The sequence below is a fragment of the Portunus trituberculatus genome, chromosome 18 (genome assembly GCF_017591435.1).
Source record: "Portunus trituberculatus isolate SZX2019 chromosome 18, ASM1759143v1, whole genome shotgun sequence".
Taxonomy (NCBI): Eukaryota; Metazoa; Arthropoda; class Malacostraca; order Decapoda; family Portunidae; genus Portunus; species Portunus trituberculatus.
Window position 1 is genome coordinate 18,625,123 of NC_059272.1, and position 26,695 is coordinate 18,651,817.

General features: G+C 37.1%; 1 protein-coding gene across 10 annotated transcripts; it reads left to right on the top strand.

The window, feature by feature from the left end:
* Window positions 1-2,333: 2,333 nt before the first annotated feature.
* Window positions 2,334-26,510, top strand: LOC123505654 (zinc finger and SCAN domain-containing protein 2-like). Of its 10 annotated transcripts, none has more exons than XM_045257265.1 (7): window positions 2,334-2,467; window positions 2,768-2,832; window positions 4,519-4,607; window positions 5,363-5,942; window positions 6,631-6,870; window positions 15,434-15,538; window positions 20,201-20,701. In XM_045257265.1, the coding sequence occupies exons 2-7, from the start codon at window positions 2,812-2,814 to the stop codon at window positions 20,519-20,521; spliced, it is 1,356 nt and encodes a 451-aa protein (XP_045113200.1). In that variant the 5' UTR covers window positions 2,334-2,467; window positions 2,768-2,811; the 3' UTR covers window positions 20,522-20,701. The 10 variants fall into 10 exon arrangements, with proteins under 10 accessions (XP_045113200.1, XP_045113193.1, XP_045113199.1 ...); XM_045257264.1 differs by lacking the exon at window positions 20,201-20,701 and adding an exon at window positions 24,250-26,510 and having other exon boundaries at window positions 2,349-2,467; XM_045257266.1 differs by lacking the exon at window positions 20,201-20,701 and adding an exon at window positions 16,204-18,175 and having other exon boundaries at window positions 2,350-2,467.
* Window positions 26,511-26,695: the final 185 nt, after the last annotated feature.

Genomic DNA, 26,695 nt, shown 5'->3' on the forward strand with positions numbered 1-26,695 from the left:
TAATCCTATTTTCCCACACTAGAAATATTCAGCAACTACATGAAGGCATTTCCTATTGAATATGAATCAGAACCTATTTTAATAATCAGGTTAAGTCAGGTTCATACGTGGCAATATGCGACTGAAATTGCAAATCGCTAGAAGTATCGAAACCCATTCACACAGCGATTGGGAAGTATCGGCTGGTTGGCAGGAAGTGAGTGTAAACAAACAGCTACCTTATAATATGTCTTCCTCTGGTGACAATGACGATAATGATTAAATTAAATCCTGACGACAAGTATTAAATCCTCACCAACAACACCCTGCATAGAGGGAAGCAGTCATAGGAGAGTGGCAGCCATTTTGTGAACACTGATTTGCGTAAACTTATTTTTGCTGTAGAATTCACTTTTAGGGTCCCAGATGTGGTCTTTTTCCCTCACCAACTCCAAAATTTTCTTCCCTTCATTGACACCACATTTGCAGACCTTTCTCCATGACGTCACAACAAACAAAGTCGCAAATCGACTAACAAGACCAACATGCTGGTCTTGTTTTGCGATTTTTTTTTTTTTTTTTTTTGTAGACGCTTGGCACCGATATTCAGTCGGGAACTACCGACTTGTACTTTCAGTCGCATATTGACACGTGTGACTCCGCCTTTATAGTCACTATACAAAGGAGGGTTCACATGCCAATTTGTGTTTTTTTTTTTTTTTTTTTTTTTTTTTTTTTTACGTACGTATTGTTTCGACTCATCCCTTCTAGTTGGAAAGTGTCATACGTAGCGCATGGAAAGGCGGGAAGGGTATGTAAACAAACAGCTACCCGCCAAGATATCTTCCTCCAGTGACGGTGGCACGGTGCTGAAGGTGTGTTTGCTCATCTTTTGGCGTACCAAAAAAAAAAAAAAAAAAAAAAAAAAAAAAGTTTGTGGATAGATTCCTGGCTAGATAGAAGGAAAGAATTAGGAGTGGCCACCACACCAAATTAGCCTACATTTCTCAAGAAAATTGTTAATCTTAAAAAGACTGCACAATTGCAACCAAATTAAATCCTGACAAGTCTTCAATCCTCACCAACAACACCCGGGCCTGCATTGAAGGAAACAGTTCAGAAACAGTTCTTTTATAGTGGCAGCTATTTCGTTAAACGATTTTGCGCAAGCGTTTATTTATTTATTTATTTATTTAATTATTTATATTTATAATTCATTTGTGGGGTCCCAGATGTGTTCTTTTTCCCTCACCAACTCTAACATCTTTTCTATCTCTAGAGTCTAGACCATATTTTCAAAACTTACTCCGTGACGTCACGACATAAATAAAGATTAGCAAGACCATGTTGGTCTTGATTTGTGACTGCTTTCTGCAGTCGCTAGGCGCCGATTACGAGTCGGAAACATTATGGTAAAAAAAAAAAAAAAAAAAACGCAAATTGGGACGTGTAAACCCGCCTGGGGAAAGAGAGAAAACATTATAGTTTAAGAATCTCGCAGTTGCAAGTCGTGTTTGTGTTGCTGACGCAATGATGTGCATTGGGCCATTGGCAAATTGCAGGTCAACTCGTTACATAGTATTTTCGCACCACAATTATTTCGCACAACACGGGTCTCTGATGATATCATTATATAACTGATGATGTCATGCTTATGTACCCTACTACTACTAAGAGAGAGAGAGAGAGAGACATTTATTGTTGAATTAATAAAGAAATACAGCAAAGGAGGAGGATGGACCTTACCACCCACGCCCTGGGGAAAGACTTTTTTTTTTTTATATACCATGTGGGCTTTTCACGGGAATTTATGGGCTAAAGGGGATACTTTTTAGGGTACCTCCTATCTCAAAGCCCACCCGCTAGGAAACCGTTGCCCTGAGTGAGGAAGCCCAACCTGCACTCAGACCGTGGACAGGATTCGAACCCGTGCGCTTGGAGACCCCTCGGACCCCAAAGCACGCATGGTTCCACTACCACGGCGGCAAGGTTAAAATATCAAAAATATATAGACAGTATACATAACAAGAATACAAGTACTTAGATAAATAAATACAGATACTGCACACCTTATTGCATAAACAGCCTACAGTCTGGGGGCAAACTGAGGATATATATTCCCAGAGAGAGAGAGAGAGAGAGAGTCGAGTTTTTGTGTTTGCGTAATGTATTGCAATGTAACATCAACTCTTGTCTCGTCAATAAAGTTAATTAAATTTTTTAATTTTTTAATGCTATATCCTGAGAGAGACAAAACAAGATGCTCCTGTCCTCATTTACGTAGTGGTTCAGTTTTTTTTTTTCTAGGTGTACAGGGGATATTGAGGATGTAATTATCCATTTTCATTTTATTATTCCTGGGAGTGATTTTGGGAGTCAGTTGGGACGGCGATGGAGTGGCACTGAATGTCTGAAAGCGGTCCGTTGTAAACAAGCATCCTTGAGTTTCATCTTTCGTCGTCGCCCGTGAGCCGAAAGTGTCTGCAAGGTAAATATAAAGACATTGTATTGTTTAAGAAGGTTATTGTCCGTGGCATTTCTTGTTCGCCACAGTGCTATATAATATAAAGTCATGGCTCAAGAAAATACTAAGAGACTATATATTTTAAGTCCCTGGTGGTCATTTTACAGGTGATGAAGATCCAAGTTCGTTTTATGGTTAATGTGTGAAATAGCTGCGCCCATCTTTTGGAATCTACTTTACATCCGTGGTGATTTCAGTGGAGTTTGGATTTTATTGGATAACTGATCAATTTTTGGCACTGTCCTAATATACAGGTCCTTCCAGCTCTCCTCGTTTCCGGGCTTCCCCTTCGCCACACTTTCGCGCAGATGTCACTATTTGAAGCCACGGTATTGGTCAACAAGGGAAAAGATAATAAATGGAGGAAAATGTATTTCTGTCTGGCCACTGAAGAAGATTAAGAAAGAAATACACGGGTAACTAGTGGAGTAAAATCGTGATACCAGCAATATTAGACCAGCAACTAATCATTTAGAGGAAGAAGTCAAAGCCCACAGCTCAACGTAACAAGAAATAAACAATGGGCATGAAATTGAACGACTTCATTTACCAGAGTAGCGTGACCGTGTGTGTGTAAAAGTGTGAATCACTTTGAGGGAGAGAGTTGGAAACTGTGTGTGTGTGTGTTTATCTAGTTTTATTTACCTATAGTCTGACCATTTTATGAAGATCATTTAGGTGTTTGCTTTTTCTGGGACATCCCGCCTGCAGCACTGCCAAACCTGGTGCTTGGCAAATTATGGGATTAGAGCCTATGTGTCAATGGGAACCTTGCTTCCCACACAACCCCCCCCCTCTCTCTCTCTCTCTCTCTCTCTCTCTCTCTCTCTCTCTCTCTCTCTCTCTCTCTCTCTCTCTCAATATATATATAAATATATATATATATATATATATATATATATATATATATATATATATATATATATATATATATATATATATATATATATATATATATATATATATATATATATATATATATATATATAACTTACATTTCATGCAAATATATTTCTATCAGAGATATATACTTGCTTATGAATTATTAAAATTTGAGAGAAGAATTTGCCTGTCAGTCAGTCAAGCTGCTTTCCCCCTCTCCTCTCTGTCTTGTCTATCTATCTCTACCCACACATCACCCCCTCTCTCTCTCTCTCTCTCTCTCTCTCTCTCTCTCTCTCTCTCTCTCTCTCTCTCTCTCTCTCTCTCTCTCCATCCTGACTGATAGGAGGAGAGGAAGTGACCCATGGATTAGCATGGTCACTTTGACCTGTGACCTAACTCGGGCCCCCAAATGGATGTGACAATGCCCAGAGGATACGTTGTCAAGTATTGTTGTTTGTGAAAACAATGCAAAAGATATTTAAAAATAAACATAGATTACATTAACTTGTCTTTTTCGAGCATCATAATGTGTTTATACTACAACACCATTCAGTTTTGAAGTATTGAGTACCTGACTTGAGGTGAGTACTGGTACAAGTGTGACAGCGTCGCAGGCTGGGAAATCCCCGAAAAAGCCAACGCCTAAACGATCTTCATAAAATGGTCAGACTAGCTAGAGTTGTAGTCTTACAGGGCTTGGGCATTACACTTTTGTGACTCTGTCTCCATATCTACATTTGTCCAACTTTTCTTTAAAGATATGATGTGTGTGTGTGTGTGTGTGTGTGTGTGTGTGTGTGTGTGTGTGTGTGTGTAATTGTTGTTGAACAGTTGCGTGGCTTCATGTATGTGACGTCAAATCAGCTGCTTGAAAAAGCTGTAAAGGAGGAGCCGGGAAATGAGAGGAGCTGGAGGGACATCTATATAAGGGCAGTACCACTATTCTATTTATAAGCTAAAATATATTATAGATTATTAAAAAAAAAAAAAAAAAAAAAAATTGGGCACTGTTCTACATAGGTCCTTCCAGCTCTCCTTGTTTCCCAGCTCCCCTTTTGCAGCTTTTTTATGCTGCTGATTTGACATCACATAAATGGTTGTAATCATTGTTATATTTTTTGTCATTTCAGGTGTTACAATGGCTGATGGGTTGCTCTCTCTGTCCTGGAACAACCATAGTGCCACATTCTGCCATGCCCTGTCCTCTCTCAGAACCAAGGTTTGAAGTAGTGAAGAATTCATTATTTTATGTAATGAAAGAAATTAAAGTTATTCTGCATATCATAAAACATTTAATTATTCTTACAACAAGCATTTATTAGAATACATTATATATATATATATATATATATATATATATATATATATATATATATATATATATATATATATATATATATATATATAATGTTTTTAAGAGAGAAAGTCTTTATCTATACCTTAATCTGCCTTCTGATAGTATGTATATAGTCTGCCAATTTTTATTTTTATTTCTTTTCAGTGATCATCCTCTTTTTTTCATATTTCATATTTTTCCTTTTGATAAGAATTTAGCCTTCAGAATATATATATATATATATATATATATATATATATATATATATATATATATATATATATATATATATATAATTCTATTTAACTTTCTTGATTATTTCAACAGTTTCCTTGCCATGTGTACAAAACACTAATTTTCATCTGATAATCTTTCTTAGTCTTCACCACCACCAGTCTCTTTTTGTCTACAATGTCAAAGTCATATCCTGAAAACACAAATAAAATTAGCTTAATTTCTCCTTCATAAAATTTTCTTTAAGTTACCTCCCTTTAGATATATGGTCTTGGGCTACCATTCATTATTCTAATCAAGTGACATATAACATAAATTACTTTTCTGTCAGAAATACAAGTTGTGCATCACTATTTTGTTTCTTTAATTGCATTATTCAGGGCTTGTATATCTTTTCAGGACAGATATGCAGATGTAACACTCAGCTGTGAAGGCAAATTCTATGCAGTTCACAAATTGGTGCTATCAACATGTAGTGAATACTTTGACAACATTTTTGAACAGACTCCATGCAAGCATCCCATAATAGTGTTAGCCAACATTCAACAAGCTGAACTAGAAGCAATTCTAAGTTACATGTATGATGGAGCAGTGACCGTATCACAGTCAAATCTCCCAAGACTGATTAAAGTGGCTGAACTCTTGCAAATCAAAGGTCTTGCTGTACCAGATGAACCTCCAAAGAACATTAGTGCAGCTCATCATAGAAGACAGTCACAGGATTCCAGTAGTGGGAAGAATAGTCCATCTCCAAGGACTAAGTTGAATAATGCTTCTAGTGAAATTAGTGATGAGCCTCTGCCCAAGCGAATAAGAAGAGAATCTGACTTTACACAAGTTGACCCTTTGGAAAGTCCTACAAGTGTGTCTAATTCTCAGCATCAGGAGGATTCAGTGGAGTTTGCACTTGAAGAAAAGTATGATCCAGGCTCAGAAACTGTAGTAGATGCAGAGTTAGAATCACAGACACTGGTGTCTTCCCAGGTGGGTGTGATAAAACTGTAGTAATTGAATATTTCTTCAAAGCTTATTTATTGCACAAAATGATATTGTATATCTACCTGCACATGAGTATTTTGAGAAATGTTTAGATTTCATACTACTACAGTATTATAAGTAATATAGATGTAATTCAAGTTATTATTATTATTATTATTATTATTATTATTATTATTATTATTATTATTATTATTATTATTATTATTATTATGAAAATCCATGTAAGGCCATCATTGGAAGATCATAAAACTTATATAGATCCAAACAGTGTGCCTCAATGAGCAAATATGAAAGAGAAAATTAAAGAAGTAAAAGAGTGAATGCTTAGATAAAACCACAACTACTGTATTGCTGTAATTTGCTAACTGTTCCCGGTAAGGATCTGAGTGCATAGATTTTACACAGAAAAAGGATGATTTTATGCTTTGTGGTGTCAGTCAAGTAGTGAGTTGAGGAGGGAGGGAAGGAGGCATAGGCCTACCTAGGCCAGTGATACCTGTAACACATAACTTGCATAATAATTTCTACAATATAAAGTAAAACATTTAATAAGTATTATGTTTTTCATGTGTAAATTTTTTTCTATCTTATTTAATGACAACTGATTCTGAAAAGAGAGACAGTTTCTGCTTATAGATACTTTGTAATATTGTAGTTATTCAATTCCTTTCAGGATTCTAACTGTGGAGATTACATAAAGAAAGAAGTGACGGAGCCACCAGAAGACAGTGAGTCAAGTATTGCTGATCCTGGGGTGACTTACATTGAGAGGGGATTGTCTGATGTTTCTGGAGGTGACTCGCTGGAACCCTTGAAGCACACACAGTCGTCTGGTCTACAGTCACTCCTCAGACAGGAATCATATTCTGAGGAAATTAACACAACAGTGGCTGGACCTTCAGGCATGCAAACTGTAAGTGTTTATGATCATAATATATTGTTTGTACTTGATTGCACATTTACAGGACTGACCTAAGCTTATAATGTCCTGTCTTTTAAAGTTACTACTTTTGTTATATTTATCTAAGCTATGAATGCTCCTTGGACATGACACAGTTTTGTCAGTCTGCATTAGCTGATTGCTCTGCATATGTGTGTGTGTGTGTGTGTGTGTGTGTATTTACCTATTTGTATTTACCTATTTGTGTATTATAGGGCCCGAGCTAAGCTCTCTGTGTCCTGTCTCCTTGTCCATTCCTGTCATATCTCTCTTTCATCTGATTGACACACACCGCGTCAACGACATCACTGCTCAGTTTATTCCACTTATCAATGCTACGATGCGGGAAACTGTATTTTCTCATGTCATTTAGACAGATGTCTTTTATTAGCTTTTTTCCATGTCCTCGGAGTTGATTACTTGTGGTCACCTTTATCAACTCTCTGTCCAGTATGTCAATCTTGTTCACCAATTTATACATAGTTATCATGTCTCCTCTTGTTCTTCTCTCTTCTAATGTGGTCAGCCCCAGCTTCCTCAGTCTTTCCTCATAGTCTAACTCCTGAGTCCTGGTACCATCCTTGTTGCCAGCCTCTGTACCCTTTCTACCTTCTTCACATTTTTCTTCATATGCGGTGACCAGACACAAGCTGCATATTCTAACTGGGGTCTTATTAAGGTACATAATATCTTCTTCATCATTCCTTCATCTAGGTAGTGGAATGCAAGGCCAATATTTTGAAGCATGTTATATGTTTTCCAAAAAATCTTGTTAATGTGTTTCTCCGGTGACAAAGTGTTTTGCACGGTTACTCCTAAGTCTTTCTCCTCATTGGTCTCTTTAATTTTCTCATCACCCAGCCTGTAATCCCAGTTTGGTCTGTATCTACTTCTTCCCATTTTCATAACATGGGTCTTGTCTATATTAAATTCCATCTGCCACTCCTTACTCCACTCATATATTTTATCAAGATCTTCCTGTAACTTGTTACAATCTTCCACATTCTTTACTCTCCTCATAATTTTAGTATCGTCTGCAAACATGTTCATGTAACTGTCAATTCCTACTGGCATATCATTAACATAAATCAAAAACATGATGGGACCAAGCACTGACCCTTGTGGAACTCCACTGGTTACCTTCTTCCACTCGGACTTCCTTCCTCTCACCACTGTTCTCATTTCTCTTCCCATTAAGTAATTTTCCATCCATTTTGCTAGTTTATCATTTACTCCTCCAATCTTCTTTAGTTTCCACATCAGTCTATTGTGGGGTACTTTATCAAAGGCCTTTCTCAAGTCCAGGTAGATAGCATCCACCCATCCCTCTCTATGTTGTAGATGTCAGTCACTCTTGAATAAAAACATAATAAATTGGATACGCACGATCTTCCTTTTCTGAAACCAAACTGTCTTTCACTCAGAATGTTTTCACTTTCTAGATACTCATTTCACTTAGCTTTAATTACTTCTTCACATACCTTGCACAATATACTAGTCAACTGGTCTATAATTTAGCGGTTCCATTCTACTACCATTCTTATATATAGGCACAATGTCAGCTCTTTTCCACTCTTTCGGGACTAATCCTGTTCGTATGGAGGTTTCCACAATATCAAATACGGGGTTCAACAATTGATCCTTACATTCATTTAGCAACCTCCCAGATATGCCATCAGGCCCCATTGATTTATTAATATCCAGATTGCTTATAATTTTCCTTACATCTTCCTTAGTAACCATGATGTCCTGCATTTGCTTTATTTCCGTAGGCCTTCCTCCCATAAAATGCTCCTCCTTTGTAAACACTTTGCAAAAGTTGTCGTTCAAAATTTCAGCTATATCTCCAGCATCCTCATATACTTCTTCCCGTTTTTACCTTTTCTATTGCCTCCCTTATATTTAGTTTTCCATTTATGAATTTGTAAAACATTTTTGGGTCACTATCACCGTTTTCCACCATCCTCTGTTCATATTCCTTCTGTGCTGTTCTCCTTACTTCAACATATCTATTCCTTGCTGTTTTGTAAACTTCTTGATAATACATCACTGTTTTTCTTAAGTTTCTTCCATGCCTTTTCTTTTCTTTTTTGCTTCTTCACAATTTCTATTAAACCACTGTTTATTATTTAAAGTCCTCTTTCTGTAATATGGCACAAACTTTTTCACAGCAGAGTTATACAAATCCATAAATTTTTCGTATTTCAATTGCATATCCCTTTCCTGGTATACCACGGACCAGTCAATTTCATTAAAGAACTCCCTTATATGGTTATAATTTGCCCTAATATAATTTAATTTTTCCTCCTGCGTTCCACAATCTTATTCGTGCTTAATTCTGTATCCAGCTCAAAGCTTAGGACATCATGATCGCTTCTCCCCAAGGGACATTTATGTTCAATTTCCTCTTTTAGAGAGATGCCCCTGGTAAATACCAAATCCAACCTTGCTGCAACATCTTGTCCCCTGCACCTTGTTGGTGATCTCACCCACTGTGTCATCAAGTTATTTGTTGCTACCTTTAACAATTCCTCTGCCCACTCACCACCATTCACCACTTCGTAGTCTTCCCACACTATTTCTTTACAATTAAAGTCTCCAACTATCATCACTCTATCCTTTCTGATGAGTTCTTGCTTCATTCTGTCTAGAGTATTTCTCATCACCATTTGGTACTGTTCATATTCCCAAGCACTGGTTCTGGGTGGTATGTATACTGTTATAATATTAATGTCCCTCTTGCCATCTGTTATAAGCATACTTATCACTTCCTCATTTCTCTTACTATAGTTCACCTCCTTCACTATCAGATCTTCCTTAGTAAGAACCATTATACCACCACCTCCTTTATTTTTCTATCATTTCTCCATACTTTGTAGTGTTTTACAACAAACCAGTCTAGCTTTATTTCGGGCCTTAGCTTTGTTTCCACTATACACATTATGTCCGGTTTTTTATTTCTTAGGTAATCCATACATTCTAGCCTCTTAGACAGAAATCCATCTATATTCATGTAAGTCACTTGTATTCCATTCCTAGTCTCTTTCTTCCATGTAATGTCTATTCCGCCTGTTTTATCCACCACTTCTTTAGCCTCCCATTTCTCATCTTCCAAAAAAACTTGGTCTTTTCCTCCTCTGTTCTTTTGTCATTCCTCTCTCACTTCAGTTACAAGCTCTTTAATATTCATTCGCTCATCCTGTGACATATTTCTTCTTATGTAAATTGTTTTGGTTTCCTCAGAGTCCTTAAGTTTCCAAGCCCTCCTCAACAAGTCCTCAGCTGCCACCTGAGACTTTAATTTCAATTTTAATGGTCTATTCTTGCCTTCCTCAAAAGCTCCCAATCTCACACTTTCTTCTACTTCAGCATATAGGTCCTCTTCCTCCACAGAGATCTTATTCAGTAAAGACTTAATCCTTAAGGCATTCCTCCTTCCTCAAGTCCCCTTCGGATATTTTCATCTCCATTTCTAGGAGTTAAGCCTTCATCTCTTCACATTGTTTCCTTAGTTGTTGGTTTTCCTTCTCCATCTTTACTTTTTCCTTCAATAGCTCTTTATTCGCTATCGTTAACAAATAGATCTCTTTTTTGAACGAATCATTCTCGGCTATAACTCTATCCAGTTTTTCTTCTATGGACAAAATGTTTAGGAACTTACTTACTTGTGTGTGTGTGTGTGTAATTCACTGTTTGATCTGCTGCAGTCTCTGACGAGACAGCCAGACGTTACCCTACGGAACGAGCTCAGAGCTCATTATTTCCGATCTTGGGATAGGTCTGAGACCAGGCACACACCACACACCGGGACAACAAGGTCACAACTCCTCGATTTACATCCCCACTCTACTCACTGCTAGGTGAACAGGGCTACGTGAGGAGACACACCCAAATATCTCCACCCGGCCGGGAATCAACCCGGTCATCTGGCTTATGAAGCCAGCGCTCTAACCACTGAGCTACCGAGCTGTGTGTGTGTGTGTGTGTGTGTGTGTGTGTGTGTGTGTGTGTGTGTGTGTGTGTGTGTGTGTGTGTGTGTGTGTATTTACCTAGTTGTAGTTTTACAGGGCCTGGGCTTTACGCTCGTGTGGCCCCATCTCCATATCTACTCTTATCCAATTTTTCTTTAAAGCTATGCTGACTCTTTGCTGACACTACTTTGTCACTCAAACTGTTCTAAGTCTCAACACATCTTTGCGGGAAACTATATTTTTTAACATCTCTCAGACATCTTCCCTTCCTCAATTTTTTACTATGCGATCTTGTGCTTCAAATGTCATATTCTTCTCTCAGCATCAGTTTCTCATTATCCACTTGATCCATTTCATTCATCAATTTATAAACTTGCATCAGATCCCCTCTCTCCCTTCTCTGTTCCAGGGTTGGTAGATCCATAGCCTTTAGTCTCTCCTCATATGTCATCCCTTCAAGTTCTGGAACCATTCTTGTAACCATTTTTTGTAGTCTCTCCAACTTCCTTATGTGTTTCTTTTTATGGGGGGTCCACACAACTCCTGCATATTTCAATCTGGGTCTTATTATAGTACTTATAAATTTCTTCATTTCTTTGTCCATGTAGTCGCTATGTGTTTTTCAGTGCTCAGATTTTCCTGTATAATCACTCACAGATCTTTTTCTTCGTTAGTCTTCATTATTTGTTCCTCTCTGAGTCTTCTTTTGCTCTTTCCTAGTTCCATTATGTGACATTTCTTGACATTAAACTCCAATTTCCACTTCCTACTCCATTTGTAGATCTTGTTTATATCTTCCTCTAACAGCAGACAGTCCTCTCTGGTTTTGATCACTCTTAGGAGCTTTGCATCATCAGCAAATAAATTAATATAACTGTTTAGCTCAATTTGAATGTTGTTTACATAAAACTGAAACATAATGAGGGCTAACACTGATCCTTTTGGCACTCCACTTGTTACTTTAACCCAAGATGAGTATATATCTCTGATCACAGTTCTCATCTCCCTATCCTTCAAATAATCACTTGTCCATTCTAGCAAAGTTCCTTGCAGTCCTCCTATGTTTTCTAATTTCCAAAGTAGTTTTGCATGAGGGACTTTATTAAAAGCCTTTTTTATATCCAAGTATACTGTGTCCACCCATCCGTCTCTGTTTTTCAGTCCTGCAATAACTTGAGTAAAAGCTTAATAAGTTTGATACACATGACCTCCCTGTCCTGAACCCAAATTGTCTGTTCGATTTGACTTGTTACTCTTCTAGATATTTAACCCATTTTTCTTTGATAATTATTTCACATAACTTCCCCAAAACACTTGTAAGTGACACTGGTCTATAGTTTAGTAGTTCAGTTGCCTTTCCTCCTTTAAATATCATTATTACTTTGGCTCTCTTCCATTCTAGTGGAACTTTCCCTTCATTTATTGAACTTTTAATTTATCCCAAATTGGATCCAGTAGTTGCTCTTTACATTCTTTTAACATCCAGCCAGATACACCATCTGGCCCCATTGCTTTTCTGACATCTAACTTATCTAGTAATCTTTCAATATCGTTCTTGTGCACTGCAATTTCCTGTAATCCTTGGCAGTGCAATGTCCTATTAGGTTCTGTGAAATCTTCTTCTGCAGTTAACACCGTTTTGAAGCTTTCATTCATTATTTTACACATTTCCTTCTATGGTTGATATGTCTTCTCTCCTTTAATTATTTTTTCTATTGTTTCCTTGTTCTTCGTTTTGCCATTTATGAACTTATAGAAAAGTTTGGGTTCATCTTTGCTTTTATTTACTACATCTTTCTCAAAGTTTCTTTCTTCCCCTCTCCTTACTCTAATATATTAATTTCTCGTGTGTGTGTGTGTGTGTGTGTGTGTGTGTGTGTGTGTGTGTGTGTGTGTGTGTGTGTGTGTGTGTGCGTGTGTGTGTGTGTGTGTGTACAGGCAACCCCCGCTTAACGAAGGGGTTATGTTCCTAAAAAAATCCTTCATTAAGCGAGACTTCGTTAAGCGAACCAATTATAACAAGTTTAACCCCTGACTTAAACTTCCATTGAGAGTAAACAAAGTGAGAGTGCATCATAGTACAGTGAAAGGTTTAATGAAAGTAGAAATTATGAAGTTAAACATTTAGGCAGTTTAATTTAAGTCATTATAATGTACACTAATGTATGTATGTTGTGGAAGCTTGAGGCAGGTAACTCAGAGATGGTAATAAACACTGTTTTCTTCCACTAAAAACCAGGGATGTGGCCTTCTTTACCAGAGCCGCAGAGAGTGGAGAAAACACAGACACAATAACAAAGCACCACTTTAATGAAAGAAGAGCACTCCTTCTCCAACACACACTTTGTCTTTCACTTGAACTATATGGACATTGGTCGCCACTTAGAGAGGTAGCTGCTCTAGCGCTGGTACCACGCCCATCCACTTCACACACAGCCGTCCCGGGCAGCACACGGGTACAGGATCCCAAGGAGAGGACGAAGAATGGAGCAGGGTGTAGGGGTGGAGAGTAGGTAGAGCGGTATCTAGCGGTGACCAGGATTGAAGCAGGGGGTGGATGCAGAACCACCAGCAAGCCCGAGTATTATGGTGGTTCATCCAAAGGCTGGTCTGGACTCAGGCTGGCTAGACACGGCTGCCAGGAGACTGGCTCAGGTCCCCCAAAGCGAGCGGTGAGCAGGGCTTCGCGGGAGAATACCTCTGGAGGCAGAGGTGAGTCTAGGTAGTGTTAACTCAGCCAGAGCTCAGGAGAATCTCCCTTCCCTCGGTCTCGTTTCCCAGGCGTCAGGTCGGAAGCCGGAATTCAGCACAGGAGATGGTACCTCGAAGATCCGAAATGTGAAGCAAAGAGATAGCATAACAAAATGACCATCAATAAGCAAAACAACCATCAATAAGAAAGAAGATAGTTCCAAAGTACCCTGATAGTTTCTGGCCTTGTTACCTTTAAAGTAACAAGCTGATAGTTTAACCCCTAGTTGTCTTCACATATGTACATAACTTTATAATGTTGATGATCTTAGATTTATGAAGGGAGGGAGAGTGAAACGGGAAAGACACTAACCTGCAACCTGTGGAATGTAAACAAAGGGTGCATCATTGTATCACATACAAAACTTATGTACCACATTTCCACAAGGCTTTCCATTTCATCCATTGTAGAGTCACGAGTTCAGGTGGTTATTTTAGCTTGCAAGGAAGATACGGTCTTACCAGCCTTTTAATAGAGTCTGCTGACTTGAAAATAGTAGGGACAGTAGATGGAGTCAAGATGGTGGTGAGCAATGCTATTAGTTTTCTCGCCTCTCGTGTCTGTGAATAATATCCAGCTTCACTTCGAGAGTAAGAGACTTCGTGGTCTTCTTAGCAACGCTAGGCGACATTGCAGGACGTTTTGGTGGTAAGTTGAGCGAGGAAAGACGAGCTGCTGCTGACGCTGTTATTGTTTTGAACTAAGGGAGTGAGTGGTGCGCGTGTTGTCCACGAGAGGTGCTGGTGTATTCAAAAGCCTGTTGGCTTGTGTGATACAGCGGTGCTTTCAAACTTGGAAAAATTACCTGGATAAAACTTCGTTAAAGCAAGTTTGGTGTTTGTTAAACGAGCAGATGGTAGTAAAATTAAACCTTCGTTGTAGCGAAATTTCATTGTGTGAACCTTCGTTAAGCAGAGGTTGCCTGTATTTACCTAGTTAAATTTACCTAGTTGTATTTTACGGGAGGGGAGCCTATGTTCGTGTTGTCCCGTCTCTGTATCTCAGTATCTAATTTTCTCTTAAAGTCGTGTATAGATTTTGTACACGTCACCTCTCTGTCCAGTCCATTCCATATATCTATCACTCTATGGGGGAAGCTGTTTTTCTTGAAGTCTCTTCTGTAGTTGTCTTTTCTGAGTTTTAGTCCATGTCCTCTTGTGTCCCTTCTCTCCCTCTTCAGCAGGTCGATCCTATCAGGAAGCTCCATATTATTCATTATTCTGTTGATGGTCAATAGGGTGCCTCTTTCTCTTCTCTGCTCCAGTGTTGGTAATTCTAGTCTCTCCAGTCTCTTTTCATATGTAAGAGCCGACAAGGTTGGGGCCAGTTTGGTGGTCGCTCTTTGTATCCTTTTAATTTTCCTGGTATTCTTCCTCATGTTAGGTGACCACAGTACTGCTGCATACTCCAGTCGTGGTCTGATCAAGGATACCAAGAACTTTTTCACCATATCTTAATCAATATATGAGAATGCAATTCTAATATTTTTCAATAAGTTGTAGGTCTCACCAACAATTTTATTTATATGTTTATTGGGGGACATTTCTTTTGTTATGAGAACTCCCAGGTCCTTTTCACTTTCCACATTCTTAATCTTCTCTTCTCCAAGTGTGTGTGTGTGTGTGTGTGTGTGTGTGTGTGTGTGTGTGTGTGTGTGTGTGTGTGTGTGTGTGTGTGTGTGTGTGTGTGTGTGTAGGCGCACATATGCGCATTGTATTTTTCACCTAATAATTAGTTTTACTTTACAGTATTGTTTTTAGTCTACGAGTATTCCTAGTAGTGAGTAAATGTATGATAAAGAATTTTTTTTCAGTGGTTTGGTAGTGAGCCTCTGAATGCCCTGCCTGCATCAAAGACAACTCTTGCATCAGACAACCAGTTCTTTGGTTACACCTCACCTCAGCCAACGCAGAAACGGGTAAGTTTGTTTTCAGGAGTTTTAAGTACTTCTATGGAGGATAAGAATAAATCTTAGTCTCCTTAGCCTTATCTTTCTTATTTTTACATGTTTGACCACTAATGGTGCATCATATCAAAATGGATATGTTGATTGATAAGATGAAATATCTTCCACAGTTATATTGTGTGCTTGATTCAATATTTTATGGATGGAGGAAATCCATTCTAACTCACAACTAATTTTTCATCTTTATAAAGGAATTGAAAACTTCTATAAATGCAGAATATTTCAATGAGAAGTAAATACTTAAACATTTATTTATCCCTCTTTATACTGGTATAATTTTTTTAGTGTAATGACAAATGTATGAAACATGTGCAAATGTAAGTGCACTATTTAAGAATTTTATACAAGATAGATTTATTATAAGGCAATCAGGGTTAATTTATTTTTTTTGGTGGGGAGGGAAGGTAGATTTAGCAGATCTGAAATGAAGAGAAATCTCTACTGACATACTGAGTAGTGAAAAATTATTCACAGTGCAGTCTTGAGTGACATTGAAATATTCAGAAGCCTCAAAAGGCTCACATTCTTACTTTTATTCTGAAACAAGCCATGAGACTAGGCAATATGATATATCACAACATCAAGAATTAAACAGCTAACATTTTTTTGATCACCAGATATTGTAAAAGTGGTGTTGGAACAAAGCATGAAAGACAAGAAGACGAGGAATAAGATATTTAGGGCTAACTGAGCAGCATGGTGTTTGTGTTTTACATCACTTCTTTTTTTGCTGAATCCATAATGGGGCTATACAGTAGCAAATAAATGATCAAATGAGAAGAAATGCCTGTCAGCTGTCGCAAGCAGGAGCAAACACATGATTTTGTAGTACAGCATCATCATAACTTAAACAATGCCTTCAGAGAACAGTGGCTCTCCAATGCAGTAACTTTAAAAAGGCACTCTGACAGTCATGCCAGCAAACTGATTTATATACTGTATTTATTTTCTTCCTTATTATGTGTATTTATTTTTTAAAGTATCAGATGCTGCACTTGTGCTTTCTTTTCTATTTTTATGATGTAATGGCATGATATACTTAATTAATTAAGTGTTCTCGTTCCTTGTTTTGATTCACTTTGGCTCATAATGCTTGTACTTGAGAAAACCTGACAAGTTCAACAGAAGAAAAAAGATGTAAGGAATTTTCTTTTTTGTGTGTACATGTTAGGATGAAATCCAACTAGGCTAAATATGCTTTTGTAGAATTGGTCCAACTTGTCCCATTGCCATCACGAACCATTGTGGATTACTCTCCCTATACTTGTGTTGCATCAGCTCTGAACATTTTGCATCACCAACTTAGCCCATGTGCTGTACTAACGTCGACCATAACTTCATCTTATTTTGGTTGTTTAAATAATTCTACCAACACCTGGATGAAGTAGGTATATATCTATTGTTAAATAAGTTTGTTCTTATGAAAGAATGGGACTCCCTAAAGAATACCCTAAAATTTTTTTGATAATATAAACAATCTGTCAGAAATATGATATGTAATTTGTAATTCTACCTCACAGTAATCAACCACACATATATTAAAGTCGATTTGAAATACAGTGGAGACTCAATACTCAAACTTTATTGGTTCTAAATGACTGTTTGAGTATCAAAAAGTTCGATTACTGATACCTATAAATCAGGTAATTTGTTCTAACCTTAGCAAAACCTTAAGTTTACAAAAATCTCAGTGTAAATTTTTTTTATGAAATTGATTTGTACTTGCTGTAAGTAAAGGCTGGTGATGGATAATGTAGAAGAGGAGGGAAGGAGGATGGGGAGGAGGAGGGAGGTTATTTATCAGAGGATGAGTCACCATCCATGAAAATGTCTGAAAATGTCTCCTGTGAACCCACTAGTGGAGGGCTATGGCACACTTACACTTGCATTCTTATTAGATTCCTTATTTTCACCACTAATAAGCCTCTTTGGTGCCATTGTAAGTTTCTAAATGAAAAACTACAGACAGAACGCAGGAGAATGTTGTTGTTTTCACTATCATGGTGGAACAACTGGTGGCAGTGGGGGCTGGGGAGGGAGAGGCCAGGAGCCTTTGTTTACAACCACGTGTGCGGACATTCAAGTACCAGACGTTTTTTCGAGTACCAAGTTGAACTTTAGCGTCTGAGTAACGGAAAGTTTGACTTCAAAGACATTCGAGCATTTCAGTCTTCACTGTACAGCTAGAACCCTGGTACTGAATGAGCATGTGCAAAAAAATAACAAAGCTAGTTAAAACAATTTTTTAAGTAAGAGTTACACACACACACACACACACACACACACACACACACACACACACACACACACACACACACACACACACACACACACACACACACACACCAGGATAGAATCACAACTGGAATGGAATTATCAAGAGAAATGGTAACATGCCTAGCCAATGCCTGCTGTGTCTGAGCTTAGTTTATCCATGATGGGTAAGAAAATTTTGCTTGTATGCCTGAAAAACAGGATCTCCCACTTCTTCCTTTTTAAAAATTCTACTGAATGGAAGACTAGTGTCTTTACTGACAATATTCAGCTAGGTGGCATTAGTATCATATGAAATATCAATTAGTAATTTTACTACAGGAAACACTGCTGTGTGATGGGTGCAGTCGCTGGCAGTACGAAAGAAGTGAAAATGATGTCACAAAGGATAAGAACAGGACTGCAGTTAAGGAGGAGCATATCAACAGGTCATGTTATTTATGCAATCCAAATCTTAAACAAGAAGAGGAATGCAGCACAACATTAGAAATTAGCACAGCCTCAATTGATCCCCAACCTAAAGAAATGCCTGCTTGCACAAATGACTATGAAGGCATCACTTACCAAAAAATATTGTCTCAAAGAGGACACCATAAGCTATTAGACAGCCTTGGCTATGCATATACAGTGAAAAGAATCACACGTACTGCTGTGCATTGGCGATGTGCAGTGAGAAACAATAACGTGAATTGCAATATGACCATTAAAGAAGAGTGTGACAAGTTCACCAGAGGACTCTATCCTCATACTCATTCACCATCAGTATATCAAAGTAGATCTATCACCATTTTTAAGAAGAAAGCTGTAGAAAAAGTTTTTTAATTTCCAGCAGACATTATTAATAAGTGAGTTCACCGTGGTGTTTATTCCAGCATGCCTGTAACTTCCCAGCCTGCTCCATCTCTCTTACTTAACAAGCAGATTGTAGATGAAACCCATTTCTACTATCTCATCAAGCTAAGCTGCTACAGAGACTGATATCCCTCCTGGGTCCCCTCCTCTTTAATGACAAAGTATTCAGAAAACAACAGTTTTAAGTATTGAGATTATCATAAATAACTTGTAAAGCTCTTAGAAGATTTCAGCAATGATCAGGAGTCATCAGTAGAAAGTTTATTGTGATGGAGTTTCTCATCACATTGCTGTCAATATAAAGGGTGATCCATGAGTTATGGTACATAGTCTGGGATTTGACAGTAATTCTAAGTTGAAAACACTTTCCATGCATATGGTGTGTTTTGCTTTATTTTATGAGAAATGAATGTGGAAGTTGATATAGGGAACTAGGAAGGAGGAAGTGGGGGGGAGGCAGAGGCCCCTCCATGGGAGCAGTTACCATTATACACAACTTTGAGACATCCTGTATAGTATAATGATTGGTTTTAGACTCCTATGTTTTATAGTTTATGTGCATGGCCATTCCTGTGGTGGTGATCCAAGAAATTTGGCTGTTTGATAAAGAGTTTAATAAAGAAATATCAAACATTCTTTGTCTTGGTATTTTCACATCTGAACTGTTTTATTGTAGGCCATGTTGGTGATGGACTAAGTTGGCAATGGATTTAGTTGGCATTGGGTTAAGTTGGCCTGCAGCTATTTATGTGCAACTTTTCTCATAAGTTATTGATCTAATATAGCCTTTGTTATTATCTGTGCCTGGAATACTCACATTAATGACAACTGAAAGAGTGAGCGTGCCATTTTGATGGTTTTGAGTTATGGGTTGTGCGAGATACACATAATTTTCCTCTAAAAGATAGCCTTGGTTGTCTGGCAAAAAAGCAACCATGTGTCTAATGTATAGAAGGATCAATATGGTATATATTTTGTGCACCAGAGAGTATACAAGGTTCCCAAGCCACAGAGGTGAAGTCGCCAAGCTACAGGTAGGATGACATACGAATCAGTAAGATGGACTGAGTACATATCCTCCCACTCATCCAATTGGTGGTGTACTGTATGTCTTGAGCCAGCAATTTAAATCCATGTGGATTTATCCTTATATTTTGTGTTTCAAAAGTAAAATAATGAGCTATAAGTTTAGTGATAGTGATCCTAAGCATGACACTCGGTGCCATGTGTGCACAAATGTATGTTCAAGCTGCAAATGGTTTAGTAAGATCTAGATTATAGATACAGTAGTAATATGTTAAAAGTTTATGCCCTCAAGGATTGTGTGTAAAGTGTTAGTTTTGTGGGATTCTAGCAGGCATTAACATTTGAGAGCATGGGTTACTGGGCCACACCTTCATATAAAGACGTTACATTATTGAATTCAAATATTATAAATAACAGACTTAGGTATTTCATATTGGAATTGAAGATTGCCATTCCTCACAGGTGGAGTCAAAGAGAGCTCCGGTTAGCCGTGGTAGGAGTGGAGGCTCAGCAAAGACTCATCAGTGCTCTTACTGTTTATATTCCACATCCAAGAAAATTAATCTCATAAACCACACACGTGTTCACACTGGAGAGAAACCATTTGTGTGTACATTGTGCTCAGCTGCATTTACTCAGAAAGGAAACTTGAAATCACATATTCGCACCCACACAGGAGAGAAACCCTTCGCCTGTACTCACTGCACTTACCGAGCAGCCCAGAGGAACACTTTAGTGAGTCATCTGCTGAGTGTACATAAACTAAGAGAGAGTGTTCCTTGAAAATCTATTTCCTAATGTAAAACTAATTATTTTCTTACTATAAGAGAATCTGGTCTTTCATTTGTACTTTACATATGGATATTAACTGTTTGTTATACTATACTGTACATGTATATTTACACACACACACACACACACACACACACACACACACACACACACACACACACACACACACACACACACACACACACACACACACACACACCCCGTGTAGTGTAGTGATTAGCACGCTCGACTCACAATCGAGAAGGCCTGGGTTCGAGTCCCGGGAAGCGGCGAGGCAAATGGGGAAGCCTCTTAATGTGTAGCCCCTGTTCACCTAGCAGTAAATAGGTACAGGATGTAACTTGAGGGGTTGTGGCCTCGCTTTCCCGGTGTGTGGAGTGTGGTGTGGTCTCAGTCCTACCCAATGATCAGTCACTACGAGCTCTGAGCTCTTTCCGTAGGGGAAAGGCTGGCTGGGTGACCTGCAGACTACCGTGGTGAAATAATATATATATATATATATATATATATATATATATATATATATATATATATATATATATATATATATATATATATATATATATATATACATACATACATACATACATACATACATACATACACACGCACACACAAACATACACACACACGCACACACACACACACACACACACACACACACACACACACACACACACACACACACACACACACACACACACACACACACACACGTATTTAAAACTGTATTTAAATAAAGTATGCTGATACATACATGATTTCATCTCATTCTGATATCATTAATTCAAATTAAAATCAAGTAGATGTAAACCTCATAACCACATTATTAATGTAACTATCTTATGATTATCATCATGATTTTAAATGTATCTAGAGTCACCATCTAGAAATTGAGGAATTTTTTTCATTAAAAGTGGAAACAGCTTACCAATGAAAATTAGGAGGATAGTGTTCAACTTTCCTTTCAAATCAACCACCGTACCACATCAGTTGATTAATGTTAGATTAGCTACATTTTCAGCATAGTGCTGTTGTTCCAGCACTTCCTCTAGCTAAGGCAAATCAAGAGACCACAGATAGTTATGTCGCTTATTCTCACATCAGAACTTGATGGTGATAACTCAGTTTTGTGTAAACCAGCAATACCTGACATTGGCAATTTTACTTTTTAATCTTAAAGTCTTTTGACTTTGTCATCTTAGTACAATAATGATAAAAAACAAACTATTGAAATGTTTTGTTGTACGTACTTTGATACATTTTTTCTGACACAGTTTACTGATCCATGTAATGGAATAGTGAAATAATAGTAACTTGTGTTGCATTTTCCATTGATGTATTGCAGTAATGAGTGTTATTCTTTGATCTATGAGCAATGGAATAATGAGTGATAAAGTTATATTTTAGAGTGATAATACTTTCCTCTTATGACAAGTGAAAAGCTATACTTTGGTAAGCTTTCTTGGTCTTTTTTGCCCTATCCATTTCCTACAAGTGATTCCTTTAGAGGAAGGAGAACAAATGATGATGATTTTATTAATCTGTTTTGTTATTACAGAATTATATGATATGGTATAGTTCCTCTTCATTGTCACAAATGAAACTGTTTCTATATTTGGGCCAATACTATCAGTTTGTAAGGTGGAATAATTTTCCAACTACCATCAGTTTGTATACTGGAATGATTACCCAACTATCATATGGGTTGGATTATATTCAGTTTGACAGTGAATATTAATTAAACAATTCCTTTATCAAAGACTTGTACTTTAATTTGCTGATGAAAAAGCATTTCTTATGAAAACAAAGTTTTGTTATTTATCTCTTAAGTTTTATGTCAAAGTAATGATAGCAGTTTTTCATTCATGCACTTTTTATTAAGAAAACTTAAAGTTGCAGATTTTGTTGATATCATGTGATTCAGGATATCTGCAGGCATTATTAAGGCTAAATTTATTTATTTTATGATTTATTTATTGATTTTTTAATGGGACATTCTTTATAACCAGAGTTATTAATATCTTCATATAAATATAAATGTACATATGTAACATGAAGTTGTGAGAATACTAATCAGGCTGTGCTAAGAATGGTGCTACTTTTGGAAGTTACTACAGAAAGTGATGAGTGTACTAAAAGTAAGCAATGAATATTTATCTCAGAACATGAGTTTTATTATGTTAAATTTTTATTTATTAACTTTCTTTTATTGATAAAGAATGTTAACTCCCAAATCACATTTTTTGTTACTTATTCATTATTTTCTACTATCTTACATCAACCATTCATTATAAACATAGTGAAGTTTGATGTTCTCATCTCAGTACAGTTTAAATTTTATATCCTTGCAGCTCTGTCAAAATGTGACTTTTCAAGAAACCAGTTTACTCTTCGTTGCCTTTCAAACACCTTAAAATGGTGATGAGCATTCTTTGCCTTTATCTATTTAAAAGTTTACATATACTACTTCTGTGAACATGCTGAGAACATAAACAGAATGAATATACTTGCTGTTTACATTAGTACTGTTTTGTAGTCCCTATAGTTTTCACTTTCCTTAATAGTTTTACATCATATGCAAACAAGTTTGTATAGTTTATTACCTCACATAACTGGTGCCAGAACAGATTGATCCCAGTGTAGCTCTACCTAATGCTGTGCATTGTCCCAATTTCCAATTTATAATAGTTGCCATCATTTCTCTCTCTAAATATTTTTCATCCATTTTAGGAATCCATCTCTCACCCTTCCAAAACTTTTCAAATCATTCCCACATACTTTATAAAAGTAAAAATTTTTGTAGGTATAGTGTGTGTGTGTGTGTGTGTGTGTGTATTTGTGTGGGGGGGGAGGGCAGGTGTGGGTGTGGGTAAGTGTGTGGATGTACCTTTTCTCTGCTGTTCCATCTTCTGTAGTGGATGTACTGTACTATGTATATCTTGTGTGCAAATTTAGATATTACATGGTTATGTACATATGCCATGAAGTATACTGGTAAAGAATCAACATATATGTTAATCTGCCTTTTCATTGCATAGATCATTCTTGTTGAGATGAAATGGAAATAGGGAGAACAAAATCCTGGGGGTGAGTTTGTATGGGAAATTACAGTTGTAACCATAACAGGATGGACACAAGGTAATGTTTCATACATGAAAAGTTTTAAACTTATCATTGAAGCTAATGTAGAAGAGAATTATTTTCTTGCATGTATTTGGTATACTTTTATGATATGAATGGTATATAATGTAATATTGGAATGTATTGAGTTATTTTATTCTCGCTGGCATTCAGGTGTTTATTTCTTGTTGATTAAATTACTATATAATGAAAAAAAACATTCATCAGTTCCTAACTGTCGAAAGGGTGACAGTCATTGTCTTGATGCATTTAGCTTTCACCACTAGCACATCTCTGTACCTTGGGAGAAAAGCAAAACTAACAAAACCAGTTCCAATTACAAAGACAGGAAAATTTAGAGAAGTATGAGCATAGAATTCAACTTGTTAGATTGAAATAAAGTTGTATTGATTTACTTTTTTTCTTTTTGCCAGTATGCAATCTAGCTAATGGAGAGAGCAGCAGGTGGCCTGGAAAAGACAGAATCCATAACAGTATTATAATCTTGATGGTACTCTTGTACACAGTGGAATGTCCACTGAGCAATGAACTTTGATTGTTGTTTACAATGATGAATAACAAAGGCTCTCCGGCAGGTGGTGGTGAATGGGAGCAACCTGAAGGAGACCTCACAGGGAAACACTGAGACCCAACAGAATGCCACCAACACCACTGGACAAGAAAACATATACCAGTGCCCATACTGCCCTCTCCAGTTACTAGAAAGTTACTACAAGGATCATGTGGAATCTCATAACACCGAAAAACCATTTTGTTGTGAATTTTGTCTCTTTCGCACATCCCAAAAAGCCTCTCTTAAAGCTCACCTGAGAACACATACTGGGGAAAAGCCTTACTCCTGTCACCTCTGTCCTTTGAGTTTTAGTGTTAAATGTAACCTTAAGACTCACATTCGTACTCATACTGGGGAAAAACCATTTGTGTGTCCTCACTGTCCATATCGCTGTGCCCACAAAAGTGATTTGAATAAACATGTTGTCAGACACTGGTCATAGCTAGCACCAAGCTGCAGAATATGATTGGACATCCCATTAGTATAATGAAGTCTCTATGAATCATTAATAATTATTATCATCATCAAACTATAGTATCATCATCATCATCATCATCATCATCATCATCACCATCATCATCATCATCATCATCATCATTGTCACCACCACCACCACCACCACCACCACCACCACCACCTACTACATGGTTCCAGTGTGAGACAAGTCCTCTTCCAAAGGTAAGGGGCACTAAGCATGTAGCACCACACATACAGAGTTTCCAGAGTGCAAGTCACAACTCTTCAACACATATCCATTACTAGAAGAGGGATTGTTGCATGGAAGGAGAAAGAAATCCAAATTGTCTCTACATGGTTGAGCATTCCAACTTGGGATCCATTGCTTGAGAGATATGAATAGTAACCACTATAATACTAACAACTCATGAATGGAATGATAAATCTCCTTCAAGGTACATAAATTATAATCTTTACTCATGCATATGCAATATAACAAAAATAACAGCTTCATCCTCATATTGCTGTTAGTTTCGAAGCCAGGATATATATATATATATATATATATATATATATATATATATATATATATATATATATATATATATATATTATATATAGTGGATTTTTCCTCTTAGTCTACAGAGCCCCATCTTTGAGGAATAGTGGACAGGTCCTTGACAGAAGAATCATGTCACTGGCACCAGAACACTGACATAATGATGACTTAAATTTTCACTAACTAGAACAAAAAGGTGTGTGTGTGTGTGTGTGTGTGTGTGTGTGTGTGTGTGTGTGTGTGTGTGTGTGTGTGTGTGTGTGTGTTCATCAAATGATAAATACTTTGTATGTATATGTAGTTGTGTTTTTATGTATAAAAACAAATATTTATTAACTACTTTAGTTATTTTCATCTCATATTAAAGGTTTTTTGTCATAGTTAGGGTTATATAAACAAATAAATGCATAAACTATTTCATTACTGATAAGATTAGAAATGCTAAACATTCCTTAAATCTAGTCAGGCTTATAGGAACACAGATATTGGAGTGTGCAGTGTTCTCTCAGTTATTAAGCATTCAGTACATGCTGTATTTTTGAAAAAAAAAAAAAAAAAAAAATGTTGAAGCTTCAGTGAAGAAAAGTAAGATAGGTAGTTATATTCACAAGAACATTTGCTATGACTGTATGAGAGCAATAAATGAGGAATTTAACAAATATGAAAGTAGTAAACAACAAGCATTTGATGTGTAACCTCAACCAGGGAAATACAGAGCAGTATTAAAGCTATGATAATCACAATAGCTGTCCTATTATATGAAGACAAAAATAGAATTTTATGAGTATGTAAAGTCATAAGTGAAGAGCAAACTAGGCAATGATGATGTCACCTTTAGCTGGACAATTTGAATTTTACATTTTTCAAGAAAGTGGCTCCAGGTCTGAGCTTAATCATGTAAAATCAAGGATTTAATGAAATTACCCTTTTCTAATTCATTGTACTGCTGTTCTTGAAGTGTAATACTATTGCAGGAAGCCATGTATTGAGAAAAATGAAGATGCTGAAGTATGTGATGATGTATGGTTCCCTGAAGGGAATTGCCATGTTCCTGAAGTTATATGTACAAATGCCATGGCACTCTAGTTGCATAGACAAGCAATTGGCGTGAAGGAAAAGTTAAAAACTTTACAAGTGAATCACAGGATATGACAAGTTGTGTGGTAGTTTGGTTGTACATGTGGTCATTTAACTTTATGTACTACTTACTAATATGCAATAGTTAAAAAAAAAAACATGCACGAAAACAAAGCTGATACAAACTAAGACTCCCATTGTTTCATTTTCATAAGTATTTCTACCAATAGAGAAGTTAAACATTGACAAATGAAAGTATCTGTGGTGAAAGACAACTACGATTATTTAAAAGTTGGCGCGTGAGGTAAGCAGCAGCGTCAGGTACGAGGCATTGTGGGTCTCACGGTCACTCTCACCACCTCGCCGAGGGTGGTCG

Bases quoted from the DNA above. Each gene is read 5' to 3' on its own strand.
- LOC123505654 (XM_045257257.1), top strand. From the start codon at position 2,812: ATGTCACTATTTGAAGCCACG. The intron at 4,608-5,362 runs GTTTGAAGTAGT...TTTTCAGGACAG, and splicing joins TGTCCTCTCTCAGAACCAAG to ATATGCAGATGTAACACTCA. The intron at 15,539-18,181 runs GTAAGTTTGTTT...ATTTTACTACAG, and splicing joins CTCAGCCAACGCAGAAACGG to GAAACACTGCTGTGTGATGG.